Genomic DNA, 20,101 nt, shown 5'->3' with positions numbered 1-20,101 from the left:
TGATGGCATCATGCATCCACCTGGTACCAAACGTACGACTTCACATGAGACCCATCCAAGAATGGCTCCAGGAACAATGGTCACAAGCTTCAGGAAGTTGGGAGGATCTAGTGGTTGTGACGCACGCAGTGCAGAAGGAAATGGCATGGTGGACCATGGAGAACATAGCAAAGGGAAAGCCTCTTATACCCCCAACACCAACAGTGACCATCACCACAGACGCATCCCTGAAGGGATGGGGCGCTCACATGGAAGAGCTCAAAGTGAGGGGTCTGTGGACACCAACAGATGCGACAAAGCACATCAATTATCTAGAATTGAAGACAATCTTCCTTGCACTGAAAGCCTTCCAAACAAGACTGTACAAGCACAGGGTGCTGCTGCAGACAGACAACACCACAGCGATGTTCTACATCAACAAGCAGGGTGGAACACAGTCAACAATGCTTTTGACACTGGCGCAGGAGATATGAAGATGGGCCAACCCCCTCAGGATAGACCTACTGGCCATACACCTACCGGGGAAGGAGAACATTCAGGCAGACTGGCTCAGCAGACAGACATCGGCATCCCACGAGTGGGAGCTCAATGCTCAGGAGAAGAAGTGGTTGTTCAACAAGTGGGGAACGCCATCGGTGGACCTGTTTGCAACACACCAGAATGCCAAATGCCAAAGCTTCGCATCCAGACAACCCGAAGAGGGGTCCCTTGGGAATGCCCTATGGATAGATTGGTGCGGGACATTTGCTTACGCTTTTTCCCCGATACCACTGATACACAGAGTACTGAGCAAGTGCAGAGCGAGCAACATGACCCTGATACTGGTCGCACCTCAGTGGGCCAGACAGACATGGTATTCACAGATCATGGAGATGGCACAGAGTGCACCCCACAGATTCGGCAGAAGAAAAGACCTGCTCTCCATGCACAACGGAGAGGTACTGCACCCAGAGCCAGAGAGCCTGAGCCTAGTGGCGTGGCTCCTGAGGACATAGAATTCGCACACTTGAGGCTGCCAGAGAGCACCCTCAGGGTCCTTCGGGAGGCACGAAGGCCCAGCACACGGAAGTGCTACGGGGCAAAGTGGAAGAGATTCACAATATGGTGCAGGAAGGAAAGACTTCACAATAAAATGAAGAAGGACTCCACAGTGCTAAAATACCTCACGCACTTACTGGAGAAAAAACTCAGCTCGTCCTCCTTAAGAGTCCACTTGGCAGTGATAGTCTCCTATACAAGGGGTGAGATGGGCAGGAGCTTCTTCACGTCACAGGTTGTGAAGAGATTCCTGGAAGGAACGAAGAGGATCGCACCACCCAAGCGGGTGCCACCACCGGCATGGAACTTGAACATAGTCCTGACGGAACTCATGAAGGAGCCCTTTGAACCGCTCCGCAAGGCCTCACTAGAAATGCTGACCATGAAGACAGCTTTCTTGGTTGCAATAACGTCCCTACGCCGAGTGAGCGAGCTTCAAGCGCTAACACTGCAGGAACATACATACAAATACACAATGACAGGGTTGTGATGAGGACTGACCCACACTTCTTGCCAAAGGTGGTGTCCAGATTCCATATGAACCAGTCCATACAGATACTGAGTTTTTTCCAAAAACCAACAAATAGCGCAGAGCGAGCCCTTCACACCCTAGACCCCAGAAGGGCGGTCATGCACTATATCGAGAGGACAAAAGGACACAGGAAGACAAAGCAGTTCTTCGTGTCATTCGCCAACAGGTTCATGGGTAAGGCTGTAACAAAGAACACTATTGCACGATGGATCGCGCAAACAATCCAACTCTGCCACAAACGGGCAGGGCAAGAACTAGCAGAGGGCCCATGTGCCCACTCCACTAGGAAAAAAGGTGCGACAATAGCCTTCCTGGCTAATACACCCATACAAGACATATGCCTGGCGGCAACATGGGCTTCAGTGCACACATTCATGAAGCACTACTGCGTTGATGTTCAAATGAACAAAGAAGCACAAGTTGGACAAAAGGTGCTCCAGCACATATTCAAGAATCAAAGCTCATCTTCCACCCAGCCGCCACAGAAATGAGAAACCGCTACGAAATCTATGCACAGCATAGTGAATCCAGAAAGATTCACGCTGCAAAACGAATAGTTTCTTACCTGTCGGTGTAGTTTTGCAGCTTGATGATCTTTCTGGATTCACTAGCGAACCCACCCACCTCCGCCAGAAAGATGAGGCTGGAGAGGAAAGAGGTGGTCAAAAAAAAAAAAAAGGACTTTATATACAAAGCGGTTAAAATAAGTTTCACCTACATAGAACATTGCCATCACTTCGGAGAAGAAAGAAACACGGAAAAAAAGAATCCGAAGATGGCGCCCAAGGGTGGGAGCTTCCGCAGGAAGCATGCCGACGTCACCGGAAATGCACCCAAGAAGGGGTGACGCCGACGCCCACCTGGGCGACGAAAAAAAAATAAATAAACAAAGAAAAGACTACGAATCCGGACCCAACCACAAGACCGCGGAATATGCACAGCATAGTGAATCCAGAAAGATCATCAAGCTGCAAAACTACACCGACAGGTAAGAAACTATTCGTTTTCGCTGTATGCGGGAACCAGTGCAGCAAGCAAGCAGCCATGTCGAAGTCTAGTTGTCTATCTGTGATTGCATTCAAAAGGTCCCCTACTTCTGCCCAATAATACCCAATAGTCTGGCGAAGCCACAGCATATGATCCAGTTCCACATCCTTCTCTAAACGTCTGGGGCATGCTGCATCTTGGACCTGGAAGTATTTCCTAATCTTACCCGGGGTCAGGTAAGCTCGATGTAAAATGAAAAACTGTACCTGTTGGAACCGGGCATTCCTGCTCCCTTTCCCTGCCCTTTTAAGAATGGGTTCCCATGTTGTATCCGGGATGGAACGGCCTATCCCCGCCTCCCATTTTGCTTTTAGGACCGCCAATGGTCGCAAGCCTTCATGCAGCATCCGAGATTGGAGGCATGTGACTGCTTTAACGGTCCCTGCGGCCATAACGACATAGTGGCAGGCCAATGTGGTCACAGGTTCCGCTTGCCCACCTCTCCAGTGCCTACGAATCGCCGCTGTAATTGCTGCATGAAGCAGGAAGCCTCCCTCGGGAAGGCTATACATGTCACGTGGCTCCTGAAAAGGCATCAGTTCCCCATTCATATATAAATCCCCTACCATTTGGAGACCTAATTGTTCCCAATCCGCTAGGGGAGTCCAGTCTCCTCCGTGCGGAAGCGCCGTCGGCATTCCTAGCGGAATCTCCGGCGCATATGGATGAGGCACTCCTGCCTTACGCTGGGTTCTATTCCAGCAACGCCTCAGGGTCCGCTCTTCTGTTGTCGGGTCCCTCAGATCAAGCCTCTGCTGCATGACTATGTAAGAGAGGACATGCCGTTGTATCCATTGTCCTCGCTCATGTTCAGGGCCCCTGTATTCCTGCGCTATACTTTGGGTCAGGACCTGCACTGCGCTGCCAAATAATAGAGCTCAAAATCGGGCACAGCAAGTCCGCCGTCCGGTTTAGGCCTCATCAAAGTTGTCAACGTTACCCGCCTTCTACCGTTGCCCCACAGGAAGCCTATGGTCAGTGACCGTAATTCTTTAAATAGTCGCGGTGGGCTCAGTCAACATGATAATCCTAATCAGAAAACAAGTTATACAGCAACCATTACACAACCCATTGAGCACTATCGAATGAGATATTATCCAGGTTTTGATCAATCCCATGAGACACTACAGGGATAGTTAATGGAACCCAAAACACACTCAAGACTAGAACACGAGGGATGCTTTCTAAATATCTACTTAAAATCAGAATTCTGGTATAAGGCAGCAAATATGTTGTTAACTGGCAAGCCAAAGCTTGTTTGACAAGATGTGAAACGGGCACTGCAGCTGTGTTGTGAAATCTGCCAGTTTGGATATTTACAAAGTTTGTGCATGGAAAGCTGTGCCCACTTCACTAAGGATCACAGTCTCGACTCAGAACCCAGGGGGCCAGGCTGCTTGAGAAGCCCTTATAGCCAGAGAGCTGTTTATGAATATATTGAATATGTAATCCATTTTAGAAACATTCACCACAATCTGAGTGCTGTGCTCTTGCTGTTCTATTCAATTAATAATGAAGATGCTGTGATGCAGAAGGAAGTCTGGTAATGCATGTTCTTCATGGTGGAACTCTGCAGGGACGTCACAAACGTCCCACCAGCCACCCTGGCTGGATCCCTTAATCAGGAAACTGCTTTAAGAGTGAATCAGAACTAGGCATGAAGGGAGAGGGGAGCTGCGGCTCCTCAAAGAAGCAAGGTTTAGTGCCAGCGTTTCCGTCGCCGCTGCCGGTTTCTCTGAATTTCCCTTTGTTTCTTAAACGTTCTTCCTCACCGTTAGGACTCTGTGTTAAGGGCGGTATACTGCAGTGTTGATCAGTTTTACATTTTGAGATTAATTTGGGATATATTTACATTTTCCATAGAAACAAATGGATTTCACTAAAGTTCGCCTTAATTACACACCAGACTTTTTATCTACATTTAAAATGTCAATTTCCACATAATCGAATGTAAAATAGATATAATGATAACGTGTTCTGGTATTGTGCACACAGGTGGGACTATTCAAGTGTTTATGACTTTAATGAAGATACCTATAATGCAAAATAAAGATCACTTCTAGGTAACTCATCTCTTCTGGATGCCTCAAATTAAGAAACAATGTTTGGTAGGGCAGGCAAATTGGGTAGTTTTCTTTTCATTAAATTTCCCCTCTAGGTGCAGCCAAAGGTTGCGTACACGCTCTGTATGTTTAACATCCAAATCCATTGTGTACATTGACATCAGTGGAGGGGTCGCGCACAGCAGAGTCCACTCCTACTCACAAATGCACACACATGGTATTGAATTATAATTCTGAAAAGTGATATTGCTAATGTTTCTGTGGCCTTTCAGCCTCTGGGATTACTCATTAGTGGCGCATATCAAGATGAACGAATGAATGGAACAGTATTTATATGGCACAACTGCCAGCCAGTGGGCATACGGGCGCTGTGAGTCTCCTGCTCAACCAAGAGCTCTGAGCCTTGACACCCATTGGATAGTAGTTGCACCATCTAAATACTGTTTCATCAGAGGTCTGTATAGATTCTATTTCATTCAAGCTCGGCTATGCCTTGAAAAGTGTGGACCTGTGTCGGCTGTTCTAGGTCCAGTGATCCCAGGTAGAGTGAGGGCATGGGGCGGTCTTTCATAACAAACTCGCCTGTAAATGAAGCTGAAGAGAGACCATTGAATCTGAATAATATTCTCTTGCTACAGATTGCACGATGTTTGCAGCACAGGAAGCGGATGAGAAGAAACCGTCTCTCGAACGACCAGCTGAAGAAACTACCCGTCCATAAATTCAACAAAGGTCAGACCCCGTCTTTCCCAGCGTTAAAACTTTATGCAAAAGAGCGCGATGTCGGTTACTCTGCGGTTCGATAATCATTTTGAAATGCTTGCCCTAATCAATATCGGCGGGAATAGGCCAGTTCATGGTTTGTCCGGTGACCTCTTTGTATTAAATCTCACAGTGTGCACTTCTCGTTGGATTCTGGTAGCATGGCAAAGATTTCCAGTCTTACCGTGGTCCGTCTTGGTTTAGAGTTTCAAGTTTGGAGCCATTGGTGTTGGTAGAGCTTGTAGTATATGGTCAGAAGATCTTGTGTACATTCGATTTCTTTGGTGTCACCATGGGACCGAACAGAATTAATGTTGTCGCTTTGTAAGTAATACCTAGGAAGCAAGTAATGGAATCCAGATGCACTGTGCGCTGTGACCGGATGCCCTTCCATTGTGTTGTGAACAGTTTGAATGGTGCGTAATATTGACAATGTCATTCATTGCAGGAATTTTCTGTCCGCTTCTGAGTTTGAGGTTGTCAGTTCTGTGTGGCTGGGAGTTTAAAGCTTTACAGAAGTACTTGAGTATTTCGCTTTTGGCTAATAGGTTACTAAGTTTGTAAATTGTGTCTTTGTGTCAGGGTTGATGTATTTTCTCGTTGATTTACCCTACATACAATTACTTCTGGTGGATGGGACTGTAATCAGGAACTTGCTGTGGCTAATGTGTGCACAACTCGGAGGTAAAAGGGGGTGGAAAGGGCCAGGACACCAAAAGGGGTGGATTCAAAATAAAACACAGGGGTTAGAATGCGAGACAGTTTGAAGGGGAGAATGCAACATGTGGGGTACCAGGGATAGAAGGAGCAGGGATCAGCTAGACGGTCTGAGGAGAATCGTAGACACTGACACATGAGGAGATGGTGGGGATGTCGGGCTGGAGCCAGAGATGTGGTGTAGTGACTGGGATGCTTGCATGGATCTTGAAAGCTATGGCTTTTTCCCCGGTATGACTTTTGTGGCCTACCTTATGTTTTCTCCTTCGTGGGCTTTACAGTCTGCAAGTTCAGGGGATGTGCTCTGTGCTCTTGATTATGGTGTTCAACAATAGAGCCCAGGCTTCGTTGGCTGGGTTTTCACCCTCGCTCCTAGTAGAGGTTTGCGGTTGCCCTTTCACACCAAGCTTTGTGAAGACTGATTGTTGGGTCAGCTGATTCAATTTCTAGAAGCACATGGTTTTTAAAGGAGCCCACAGCCGGGCAGATAGTGTACTAGTCTGCCCCTTATACTCCCTCAAAACTGGAGTTCTCGTCTGTGTGGTGTGACTTGTAGGGGTCTGTATGAATGTGACCTGAGGCTATTATATTTAGTGAGAATTTAATGGTGTGCCTCTTGGACACAGTGTGCGTTCCTGCATAAAATAATGCCCACTTCCTTGAGGCTATTGTTGTCTCCTGAGGGCATGGCAACCTGCCTGTACTATATGATCAGACTCCTGTCCAGAAAATGTAGTTGTCTGGTGGGCCGGGGTGTTTAACATATCTGCTCTACAGCCAAACCAGTTTTCCATCCACTGTACCTGAAACTCCAACCGTACCCGCCATACCCCATTCATGTGTTTTACTAGGAGTTTCCGAGCTAAAATGGGACGTTCACCAAGGGGGTCTGGTCCCAGTCTACAAAACATCTCCACCAGTTGAATCCAACCCTTCCAAAGTCCGGTGAAGAGATGAAAAGTCTGATAATGGAATTTTAAAGTCTACTTGTACTTTGATTGGCATTTTCTTCAGGCGAGTGCCCCAAAGTCGAATGTATTCTTGCTCCTTGAGCAAGTTACTGAGGTCAGTCTGGCTCTCTGAAAACCCACTGTGCAGGAGATACTTTACCTGTAACCAGATCTAGCTGATGTGGTTCTCCTCGAGGTTGAGGAACTGAGGACTGCGAGGGTGGTGAGCATGCATCACCTCCGACCTGCCCCCTACAATCTCCAAAATCAGGGTCAATATCATCTTCACACATTCAGCCCCAACGTGCACAGGATTCTCCTGTACCCTCTGGTGGGGGTTTGGGAGTAATGCTCAGTCGCTCATCCTGAATCTAGAACTATTTCTTAGTGACATCTGCTTTTAAATTCACTTTTGGCTTTTCAACCCTGTGTTCTTGGTGGATGCTCCTGGCCCTGTGGAAACTCCAAACACCCTAAAATCCAGAGCAAAATGAGTTTGTTTTCAGATAGAAGGCTTCTGAAGTTTGGAAAGATCCAGAGACTTTGCCTTGGTGCCTTCGCCTCTTAGAACCACGTCCTCAAATGTTGTCTATCCACCATACTACGACCCGGAATGCTCATTTATTCTATCAGCAGCACTGCAAAAAGAGACCGGAAACAAATGTGGTCCAAGACTTAACCCGATTGGGAGGTTACGTAGAAGGACAGTGTGAGTGCTAATATTTATTGGATGGGGACAAGGCAAAGTCAAACAAACGTAAAAATGTAATGTACTTCCAACTATAACTTGCTGATTCAGAGACCTTGTGTAAACTGACCTTTAGGATCCTAAGTACGTTGTGTACTTGTTCCAGCATAGGGTGATGGTTATTTTGGCTATATGTATATATTTTATTCTGTTTGTGAGGAACCTGCCACACGTGCTCAAATCTACTGTTTCCTCACCTTGCATTCCAAGCTGCTAGGATTCTTGGGTGGATATTTTGTAGAAAACTTGAAACGTTGAGCAGATGCCACCGAGAGCCTGCTGCAGTGATTAGCCGTCGACCACAAACATTGTAGTGCAGCTCATTCATTTATGCTCTCAGTACTGTACTCTGTGCTCCCCTACATTTCTCCGGCTGCCACAGTCCGTGGATTGTGCTGCAGTTTCCACTCTGCAGCTGCTTCTCAAGTTCATGCTGCTGCAGATGTCACCATGATCTCGGGCTGGTGCCTGGATCCTCTCAAGTGAGACAGTTTCTGAAGGCGGCTAGAACAGTCCAGTCTTTTTTTTTTTTTTAGGTTGCTGTCAATCATTCAACTTAAACAATGCTAGGTGTATGCTTCGGTACCCCCTCAGTGTGGTCGCCATCTGCGCTACTTTTTTTGGAGGGGGTGGGCATTGTCATTAACCATTTGGTGATCTGGTCGTCATTCAGTGGTTGCCATATTCATATTCTTTTTTCCACTGTTGGGTCTGGGTGCAGGGGAGCTTGCTCCGGAACGGGCAAGAGAAGGAGCCTTTTTCAGCAGAAATAGAGGAAGAACCAGAAGGAACCAGCAAACACCATCAGACACAGAAGATCATCACTGGTTTTACACCAAAGATCACTGGTTTTTAAACCCTAGCAAGACCAGAAGGCCTTCAACTGCGTGGCCAAAGAATGCTAATAGGGCATGTAACACTCTTCATTCAAATTCTACCCTAAATGCCGCTACAAATTTGCGTAGAAAGATAGCCATCAAGTCTGCAACTTGTGTCTGCCCAAGGTACACACGCTAGGGGGCTGGGACACATGCTCTGAATTTCAACTAAAGACCCTGATGGTAAGGGGAGAACAGAGGTGGATGCACAACGTCACAGCACAGAAAAAAATCGCTAGGGCAAAGAAGGCCTACAGCGATGACCACGCTTAAATGAAGCAGTGGCAAAATGCCAAATCTTAGACAATCAACACGGAAGAGAGGAAGGTGCAGAAAAACCACTGTTGAAGTACACCGAAGGTCGTCAACATAAATTCCAGGTATAATCAAGAATGGAGTTGAAGGGGTTTGAATCCAATCTGAAGAAACTTACCTTGAGCTCGAAGACGGCAGAGGGCAAACCCTCTGAAATGGCTTTGGCCCTAAAAGGCAACCAAGAGCACTAGAGGGAGAAGAGAATCCATGAGGAGAACACTAAAGCACCGAAAAAAGAAGGCACATGTAGTCGACACAGAGGAAAAAGTGTTAAATGTTGAAAGAAAGAAGAGGCACCTTGAGGCCAAGATGGAGGTCTTAATCAGAAGAAAGGAGGAGTTTGATCACTCCTTAAAGGGATCAAATATTCTGCTCCAGCTGTCAAAGGAAATACCGGTCTAGGTCGAAGTCTAAGAACCGGAGTTACAGCTCCTGTCAACATGAGCTGAGGAGCAGGAGATCGCCTCGGTATTTGAAGAGGAGTTTGACGACCGCCCCTTCAAGGAGAGGTTGTTTGAGGCTGACACCACTAAGGACTGGTAGGATATTGACGCCGACTCACCGGATGAGGGTGTGGACACATACCCCTTGTGGCCCCCGGCCCCTGATGACCGACTCTGCAGTGCAATCCAATGGTGAAATGGGCGGCACATACCTATGGTGTCAAACTTGAAGAGGAGCGAGATGAGTCTTGCTTCTGGCTTGAAATTTGGCTCCCTTGACAAGGAAGTAGCTAATTTCCCCCATTGCTCCCAAATGTGGTGGATCAGGGACAGGGCACCAAATGGTCGACAACGGGACAAAGCCCACAAAAGCAGAGAGAGAGAAAGGACTCATCCATTGAATGGCAGAATAATGCATAGCACATGAATCCAGAACATTATTCGAACTACAAAATTACTACTACAGGTAAGTAGCCAGTTAATTTTTCTTGGACTGCTGTGTTTGCACATTGAAATAAAAGCATTATGTGACCCTCTCCCCGGGTACGAAGAATTGTGCTGCAGACACAAGGGAAGCAGGGGGTGAACATACCAGCAGTGGGGTGGACAGAGGAATATGACTCGTTATTTCGCATGCAATTAGTTCGCATGCCATTCCTACGCGCTTTTTTCTTAGCAAATACCGTTACTATGCAAGTTTTTAGTTTGCATACCATTATGTTGAAAGTGTTAATGTATTCGAACTAAAAACTTGCCTAGTAATAATTCAACCCAACAGTACATACAAATACACTACATTACACATCCCAAAGTTAAAAACACTACCAAACCCTCCAAAATACACTATCCTACACCACCGAAACACCACTACACTAAACACTAAATCACTACCCCTGCATGACGCTGCCCCTAGCCCCAGTCCTGTCCCTACTCCCTAACACTACCCTGCATGACCCCCCAACACTACCATAAACTCTACAACAGTACCCTACACTACACAAAGACTACAACCAGGGGTGTGGAAATTTTTAAATAATCTACTTGTCCATGGGACAAAATGCAACATATATCTACATGTCCTGTACGACAATCTACTTGTCCCATCTGTTCCCAAATCAATAATGTGGGATGACAAAGAGCCAATAATGGATTTTTGTTTTAATAAAACTGACCAGTGATATCAATGATTTGCAAAAATGTTGAAGGAAAACTTGACTTTATTGCTGAGAAAAGCAATATTCTCCTTAAGCACTGATACAAAACAATAAATGATCTTCAATAATCAAATGACACCTGTTAAAGCCCACAGCTGGTACGAAGGTAGTGTCACAGCGATCTAGCAGACAGTAACAGAAGGCCAAAGTAATAAAAAATGTAACTGAGTCAAATAGCCAAGTTTTAAGTTGCCTTTTGAAGGCTGACAGTCAATTAACCGTAAATGAAAAGGAAGAATGTCAATAATTTTGCAGTGCGTACAGTAAAGGGGTTACCTCCACAATGAGACTTCAGAAATTTGGGAGTCTGCAGGAGTTGACTATTGTTGCATTTAAGTGACCTCTTTTGGGTATACAGAGACAGTCTATTCAGGAGATAACATGGGGCCTCACCATGATAAGGGCTGAAAGCCAATGTTAGAGTTTTGAAGTTGATACGCTATACCACTGGAAGCCAGTGCAGATGTCTCAAATATGGAGAGACATGATGGCATCTCGGCACTCTCCTGATTAGTCGTGCCACTGCATTTTGAATTAACTGAAGTCGGTGTATCAAATATACAGGAAGACCAAGGTTGAGACTGTTAAATTAGTCCAGATGGGACAAAATTAAAGAATGAACTGTTTTCCTTGTCTCTTCAGAAACCAGATCAAGAAACTTCTTTATAATTTTCATCTTCGTAAGGCAGACAGACAAAATATGTTTAATTTGAGGCATAAAAGAGAGGGTAGAGTCAAAGATGATGCACACATTTCTAGCAGACGTGGTATGATTAGGACAGGCGGTTGGCAGGCCACCACCAGATAGAAGGGGGCAGGGGCCATTTTGGTAAATACCAAAACTTTTGATTTGTCATAATTGTGTTTTAAACAATTTGCATCCATCCAAGTTGTGACTGCTCCAAGACATTCTTTGAAGTGGTGAAAAGCTTCCTCCATATTATCTTGGAAGGATCTTGAATAACTGACTTCAGGTATGGTAGCTTCGATATACTGGTCCAAATCGCAAGCTGCAGCATATTTGCACATCCATCCATGTTGGTTGTATGTGGAAATATCTACTCCAGAAACATCATGCTGCCAAAATATTGAGAACCAAAATATAGAGTTTGGAGTTAGGAATAGTAAATCTTTGCTTACCAATTACCATCTCCAAATTTTGACGCTCAAAATGTTGTATATAATATTCTGGTAGCATGATATACTTATTCATAATTAAGGTGGAGTAGCTCAGTGTTGAAGTAAAAAATAAATGGATGAGAAATGCTGTGCAGTTGGGGAGGTGCTGACTGTCACAAAACGTCTGGCCTCCTTCCAGCCTAATTAGTTCTTCCCCTTTCATCTTGCCATACTGACATACTCACTGCACATACACACAACCCAACTGCAATGACACGCACACCTGAGACAGACACCCACTGCACACTCAAACAACGCCATTGCACAGACACATAGCTACACTGCAGATGCATACTGTACACTCATACATCACTTAATGGACAGACACACAACCCCATGCAGGACCACACCCCTAGAGACATACCCCCCGCGCAGACTTAACCACACCTCCTATAGATAGACCCAAACACTTCCTATTGATAGGCAGTGCCTAACAGGAAAGGTTTGCATAACACGTGCTTAACTTGGCCCTGACTGGAGCAGAGATACTGCCCGCAAATCTATCCATGGATTTCCAGAAAAGGCTGAAAGAAGCCACTCGTTTTCTGTTCTAATGAAGGACATTCTACAAATGTATGAGAATGTTGCAGAAGGGGAAGGGTTTCAAGGAAGTTTTGGATTAGGTGGCAATGATGTCCAGCATAGGTCCACGAGGGCAGGTCGGAATCCATGGCCAGACTTTCAAAAGTACCACTGACTACTCAAATTAGTTCCAATTAGATTAAATTGGTTTATGTTTATTTTATGTAATAATCCTGAAAACCTTGTATGGGTGTGGCCCTCTTTGGAACATGTTGGACACCCCTAGTCTCTGGCTGTTTAAGATCTATAGTTTGCCAATGCTTATTTCAATTTTGGTTCGCAAATAGCACAGCTTTTCAGGTTGTTAGGCTCAAAGTGTAAATGTGCACTTGTGAAAAGATTCACTTGCACCTACCTTTTCTTGTGAATAAATATTTTCTGAGGTGAGAGAAGAGGGTGTTTCAGAAGGGGTTTTCAGGGTCGGTATGCCCTGGGAAGTTTATGACCACCCACAAAATAATGCATTTGGGAGTATTCACAACTCACTCCACAGCCCATTCTCATCATTGACATGGCCAAATATTTATTCATATCAAAGATGAAACAAAATCTGTGTCCAGGGTAAACGTAGGAAGAAAATTCCACCTAATTTGGTAGGATTGTAGGGAAAGGTCTCACTGCTTGCTTTGTGGTTCATTTCCACAGAGCATTGGGAAAAATGGAGACCGTATTACTGTTAGGAAAACTACATGTATTGACTCGGAAGTATGTTGATTGTACAATTCAGGGGTTTTGTGGCAGTTTTCATTGCTCAAAAGAGGTAGTTTCTGATATGCATTTCTTCACATCTTCATTATTCGGTTTACTCACAATAAAATTTCACTGGAGGTGTCCAACATTTGCCAGTAGAATGTACACTGAATCCACGGAACTGTCACACACGCAATAAAAAATCGTCAGCTAAGAGCACAACCTCAAATAAAAGGCCTTCAAAATGCTGGGCTAAGTTTGTCTCAAAAAGATCCAAAAGCTCTTAAATCTTACAAAATACTTTGCCATGTTAAGGGTCGGGGCAGGATAATTCTTACATTTCACACATAAAAAAAATAACGTCAAATTTGAATACCCTGAAAATATGAAATTGTAATGCCTAAGCACTCTGAAAATGTGGCAGCGCCTCTCCCGAACACAAGATCACCTTTCAGCACCTAAATGACGAGGTCTATCCCGTCCTGGCGGCCAATCAGGGTCTCTTGGATCTTAAAGCACCATCCAACTCCACTGCCCTCTTTAGCACAGCCTCGGCCGACCGCTCCAACCCTTGCAGTGCTGCCATGGCCAGAACAGGAGAGAATCTGAGCTAAAAGGGACCCCGCATGCCAGATGAGATAGCCCTCTCCAGCGCTACCCACGCAGGACTGCTTCAGGGCGCACCAGTAGTTAAGGATTTTAAATACAAACTCACTCTCCGGCATGAGCAATATTCACCAAACTTTCGATTTGTTTAGACAACTGCACCAAAGGAAAGAGAGAAAACGGACAACCAAACAGATGGAAGAAAGTATTTACCGTGCCTCAGCCCATTTTATATTGCGTTCTTCTTTTAACCTAAAACAAGTTAAAATAACTTTAATATGGAGTTCCTTCTTGTATAATTGTGGCAATTACTAAACAAAAAAAATGCAGACACTACGCTCTTAAAGACCCCTCTCCTTGTTCATCCCGGTTTCATTCTCTTTCTACCGCCGCTTTTCCCTACTTCGTGTGCTTGCAGAGCAAAAGTGTCACGTTTCAGCACTAGCCACGCAGACATTAGCAGCTAGGAAAACACAAACACGTATTTTTAGAATCCTACCAACAAGGCAAATAAATGTTACGTTCTGTATTCGGCATCCCGTGCCATCACGCATGCTATGGCATTAGTAAATTATATGACAGAGACTTGTTGAGCAGCCATAGACAGACCATTGTTCTTGTGCGCACTCCTAATACACAAGCGATGCGTGCGTACAGAAGCTACAACCAGTAGTGGAAGAGAAGCTGCGTCTGACAGAACACTACCAGCCCCTCACCGAGATGATAGCTGTGGGGGCGGGGCCGAGCAGGGAAATCGCCGTTTACTTTGATTTAATGTCTAGTTGTCCGTCGGACAAAGTAGACATTAAATCTTCTTGCCCCTGACAGAAATCAACATGTCTCGGGCGTCGGGCGATATGAATTCCCCTCCCCTGTACAACACTACCCTGAACTCTAAAACACTACCCCCACCACGACCCTACCCCTACTCCCAGTCCATCCCCTTCACTTAAACACTACTCTAAACCTTGAAACACTACCCTACACTACACAAAAACTACTACACTACCCTTAATCCTAAAACACTACCCCCACCACGACCCTACCCCTACTCCCAGTCCATCCCCTTCACTTAAACACTACACCGCACAACCCCCTGACACTACTCTAAACCTTGAAACACTACCCTACACTACATAAAAACTACTACACTACCCTTAATCCTAAAACACTACCCAAGCACGACCATGCCCCTACCCCAGTCCATCCCCTACACTGAAACACTACCCTGCATAACCCTCCGACACAACCATAAAACACTACCCTAAACCCTAAAACACTACCCTAAGTACGACCCTGCCCCTACTCCCAGTCCTGCCCCTACACACAAACACTTCCCTACACGACCCCCTGACACTGCCCTAAACCCTAAAACACTACCCTACCCTGCACAAACACTACTACAGTAGCCTAAACCCTAAAACAAAATCCCAAGCACAACCATGTCCCTACCTCCAATCCGCTCCCTACACCTAAACACTACCCTGCACGACCCCCCGACACTACCCTACACTACACAAACACCACAACGCTACACTAATCTCTAAAACACTAACCCCTGCACGACCCTACCCCATCCCCCACTCCTGTACCTACACACAAACACTACCCACAACACTACTCCTCAAACACAAACCCTACAAAATTAAACAGCCCCTCTTACCTGTATCTCCTCGGTGGGTGCCCGGAGCCGGCATCGCTGCATCCTCGACTCCCATATTACTACGCATGCGTTGTAACAGCTCATGCGAAGTAATAACATGCGTACTAAAGGCTACATGCTATTACAGCGCATGCGTGTAATGCATGCATAGTAATGGTATGCGGTGTAATGACCGCGTACAAAAGGATGTTTCCCGTACAGAGTGGCTCTAGTTGCTGGTACAGCAGAGCGACAGGGCCAACAGTTGGAACCAGGTATGACAAACCAGCGTAGCATGTACGAAAGTTGGTGGGAATTTTACTTGATTGGACATCTCACCTTGTCTCCTTGAGCAGGTCTACTGGGAGTCGGTGATCTAATCTGTGTCCCTTCTGTAAAGGAGCTATATTCATCCAAGGAGATGTGCTTGCACTTTGCACAATTTGGACATATAACAGCCACCACTCATCCACTTGTTTCCCAGGGCCTTTTAATTGTGTTGTACAGAACCTGAACCGTTTGTGTAGGTTTATGTTAAAAAGAGAATATTATCAGCCCTTCAAACGTTGTGTGCATTCCACAGAGCCTGCATTTCAGCCCTACATGTCCTGTGTGGGTGTTGTTGAGACTACAGGGTTTAGCACTTAGCCCCCCTGTGCATGTTGTACAGATTGTGTGTCTACCCTTTTGTCCTGTGCATGCTGTTGAGAGAAAAGGGTTTAGCACACGGCCAGGGCGACTGATGCCGGACGCTGGGGATCACGGTTCGATCCCCGGCTCTGGCGGCAGGGATCTGCCCAGCACTATGCGACTCTGGACAATAGCTCGCTAAATCTTCCCAACGGCCCGAGCGCCAAGAGACCCCTTCGGGGGGTGATTCATGCGCTATACAAGTACTGGATTTTTTTTTACCTGTTGTACAGAATGTGTTTGTCAGCCCTTTCTTCTTGTGTGTGTTGTAGAACATTTGTGTTTGCTCTAAAGCACCCTGTGCATGTCGCACTGAATGTCCATGTCAACTCTTTATGCCCTGTTTGTGTTGCTGAGAGCAAGGGTTTCAATTTTTTCAGGCCCCTGTGCAGATTGTACAGTATGTGTCAGCTGTCCTGTCTTCAGTGTTTATTTTTGTAGATTTTTGTAGTGTTTTCTCAGTGGTTTCCAGACCTTTTGAAATCGCTGCTTCTCGGCGTGAATTCAGCTGCCTAACTCCCCAAAATAGACAAAAGCTGTATTTTTCCAGTGTTAACAAAACATGTTGTTTTTCACAATGTTTGTTATATTTTTAAAGATGAATTAATGCAGGCTATATTGTGTCTTTCCATTTTCAATGTGTCCCGTGGCCTTGTTAGACTGAAGCATTCTGTCAATGTATTGAACTCTCCTGCACTCGGATCTCATTATCCTCGCACTCATCTCATTACCTCTGTTGGACATGGCCTTCTTCGGGGACTATCCCCAAAACTTTTTGCTATTTTTATTTTTTTGTCCACCTAGTCTTCGCCGGCTCTCGTAACCCTAGAACTTGAGGCAAATTACCCTGAACTGCAGCGCGAAGTCACGAGCTCCCTCTCTACGCCAGATAGGAGTGAGGTACTTGCACCATTGGGTTAAGTATCATCCCCGGGAGAGCGCGTTTGAAGGAAGTGACCCGATTAGGGTCACTCGCAGCCACCTCTCAGCCTTCCTAACAAATGAAGAGTCGGTCAGACAGTGGAGGATACAAACCAACTGTATTTATTAGAGATACACTCGAAGCCCGGTCCGACCAGCCTCCTTAGATTGCTGCAGAGGGACTGACCTCTGCCAACGTGGTAACACGTAATGTACATCTTCAGAACCACTAAAGCTCACACGCTTGCTGGGGCGGGTGTGGTGAAAGCAACACTAATTCAGTTTCAAGGCAGGTACCCAGGGTGGGTACTGCATTGGCGAGTAGGGGGACGTGGCTCTGATCGTGCCCTGCGGGACTCTCCTGCCCATTAGGTCTTACTCAGGTTGGGGTTTCCATGGGAAGCCAACCTGAAGGGGGTCTCCCCTGTCGCCAGAGTGGCCCTAGCGTAGTCCAGATTGGGAAGCTCTCTGTAGGTGTTGACAGAACATGGGAAAACCCCTAGGTGGGGTCCCCCAGCCTCTGAGGTTAGATGCAGCTCTGCTTGAGGTGGCAGAGACTGTGCGTGCTACAGTTGATCAGGAAAACTGTGCAATGCTCGTGCTTCTGGATCTCTCTGCGGCCTTTGATACGGTATCTCACCGGATCCTGATAGAGGCTTGAGATGATGGAAGTGACTGGAACCGTACTTGCCTGGTTTAAATCATTTCTTGAGGACCGATCTCAACAAGTCTCTCCATCCTCCAATATCATCTGCGAAACCTCGGACTTGTGGTGTCCCCAGAGATCGGCCTTGAGCCTACCCTTTTTAACGTTTACCCCGCCCCTTCGGCCCCTCTAGCTGAACAATGGGGTGTAAAGGTTGTCTCCTATGCTGGTGTTTTCCTTTACGGAACACACGGTGGCAGCCTTCTCTAATTTCAAGCAGTGTCTTCTCAATATCTCATTGTGGATGACAGACAGCTGCTTGAAATTGAACACCGAAAAAACTGAGGTTTTATTTTTTAATCAGGTACATCCCCCAAAGGCAGAACTCTGGTGGCCTTTAGAGCGTAATCCCCCCCAGTACCTGTGAAGAAACCTAGGTTTTAAATTTGACTCCACACTAACAGGTAAAGCTCAGATCAGTCATGTCTACTTCCAGTGCTTCTGGAATCTAAAAAGTCTACGAAAGATCCTACGAAACGGTGGTGCATGCACTGGTCACATCACAATGAGACTATGCCAATAGTCTGTATTTAGGCCTCTCTGCCTATCTGATCAGAAAACTGCAGATCATCCAAAATTCGGCTGCAAGGCTGAGCAGGAATGTGCCACTCCACCACCACATCTACGTAGCTTGCATTGGCTACCAGTAAGGAAAATTTAAAGCTCTGACCCGAGCCTACAGGGCATTGGGGGAGAAAGGTCCAAAATACCTGAAAAAGAGAATTCAGAAATATTCCCAGACCAGGGTCCTAAGATCCAATCTTCATGATGTGCTGGTTACCCCACGATTCAAAAAACCCAGCATTGGCGGGTGCTCGTTTTCAGTAAAAACTGTGGCCTTATGGAATACCATGCCAGTACACATCAGGAAGGCTAAGACCGAAAGATTATTTAGGAAAGCATTGAAAACGTGGCTGTTTAGCCTTCCCTGAAACCCCTCATGTTGCTTAAATCCTGCTGCTGTTGCCATTACTAGCGCCGGGACACCCCCGCTGGAGTTAGCCGTGCGCTCTATAAATGGTAATAATAATAATAGACCCCTTTCATTCGACACCTCCCGAGTTTGCAGAGGCCCTTTTCAGCCTTGGGCCGGAGCCCTTCCCCGCTGTTGGTGCAGTGCGGAAGGGCTTGTACCCTTCTTCCCTCATGTTAGGACGGGGTGCTTCGCTGTGCGAGTGAAATGGATCATCCGCCTGCCAGGACAAACTGATTGCGCCCCAACACCAATGCTGTGCTGAGCCAGTCTCCATATTACTAGGACAGGTCAGCCTGGGCACTTGCGCCCGTGACATTTTTAGGTCCCCGCCACCAGCCTGCCACCACAGGCCGGTGTGCGGCTGCCACTGAGGAGGTGCTTCGCTTAGCAGGATTGTCAAGGTCACACTGTCAGACCTTATTGTTCTTATGGGAAAATATACTCAGTTACAGAAAAATAAACCGCATGTGTAGATATATATATAATTTACATGTGTAACCTCCGTCCTTTAAAAGTTTGACTTTAAGACTACTGCTGTAAATCTGCGCTTGTACATTGTCCACGAGTGCTTCAGATACTATAACTGAGCATCCAAAATTCAGGAGTTCTGCTCCAAACCTGCCGACGAGCTTCTTCACTGTGTCTAGCTGTCTTTGTGAGTCTGGGCCGAGGCTTGTAGGCCATTCATATCTAATCCTGGTTTACCCGCTTTCCAAGATGGTTTAATCCTTCGAACCTCACGAACCTGGGTTTTCGTATCTGCTGCCACGCGAGACACTTCGAAGCAGGCTGCTGTCAGGCGCTTTAGAAATGGCTTTTGTATTTTTCTTTTTGGGTTTTGGGAGGCATCATTCTAACAGGGTTCTCAATCTGTTATCCAAGGCTGCCTGAGAACAGAAACTGTTTTACTTTTCTTGACCTCTGTGCTCCCAGCAGAGGGCGCTCCCTCCTCACAATAACCGAGGTCTGTCTGAGTCGTGTCCACAGTATTCATCTTGAAGAGGCTGCTCCTTCACCACGCAGGCCAAGTCTCTCTAGGAGCTGCATGCACAGTGTTCTGCCACCAGAGGGCGCTCTGGCCCCACACTGGCCCAAGTCTCTCTTGGTGCCGCGTGCACAGTATGCTGCCACCAGAGGGCGCTCTGTCCCCACACTGGCCTAAGTCTGTCAATGAATCACATGCACAGTGTGCTGCCAGCAGAGGGCGCTCTGTCCCCACACTGGCCTAAGTCTGTCAATGAATCACATGCACAGTGTGCTGCCAGCAGAGGACGCTATGTCACCACACTGGCCCAAGTCTCTTCTTGGTGCCGCATGCACAGTATGCTGCCACCAGAGGGCGCTCTATCCCCACACTGGCCCAAGCCTATTCAGGTGCCACATGCACAGTGTGCTGCCAGCA

General features: G+C 46.4%; 1 protein-coding gene across 1 annotated transcript in view; it reads left to right on the top strand.

Moving 5' to 3' along the window:
* The window catches only part of RNF167 (ring finger protein 167), a 280,393-nt gene that overhangs the window by 120,485 nt on the left and 139,807 nt on the right, over positions 1 to 20,101 (top strand). The window contains exon 8 of the mRNA XM_086946212.1: positions 5,319 to 5,412. Within this exon, the coding sequence (XP_086802338.1) occupies positions 5,319 to 5,412 (94 nt within the window). The remainder of the gene's footprint in view (positions 1 to 5,318; positions 5,413 to 20,101) is intronic.

The sequence above is a fragment of the Lissotriton vulgaris genome, chromosome 12 (assembly GCF_964263255.1).
Source record: "Lissotriton vulgaris chromosome 12, aLisVul1.2, whole genome shotgun sequence".
NCBI classification, from domain to species: Eukaryota; Metazoa; Chordata; class Amphibia; order Caudata; family Salamandridae; genus Lissotriton; species Lissotriton vulgaris.
This window is presented reverse-complemented; position numbering and strand designations above follow the sequence as displayed.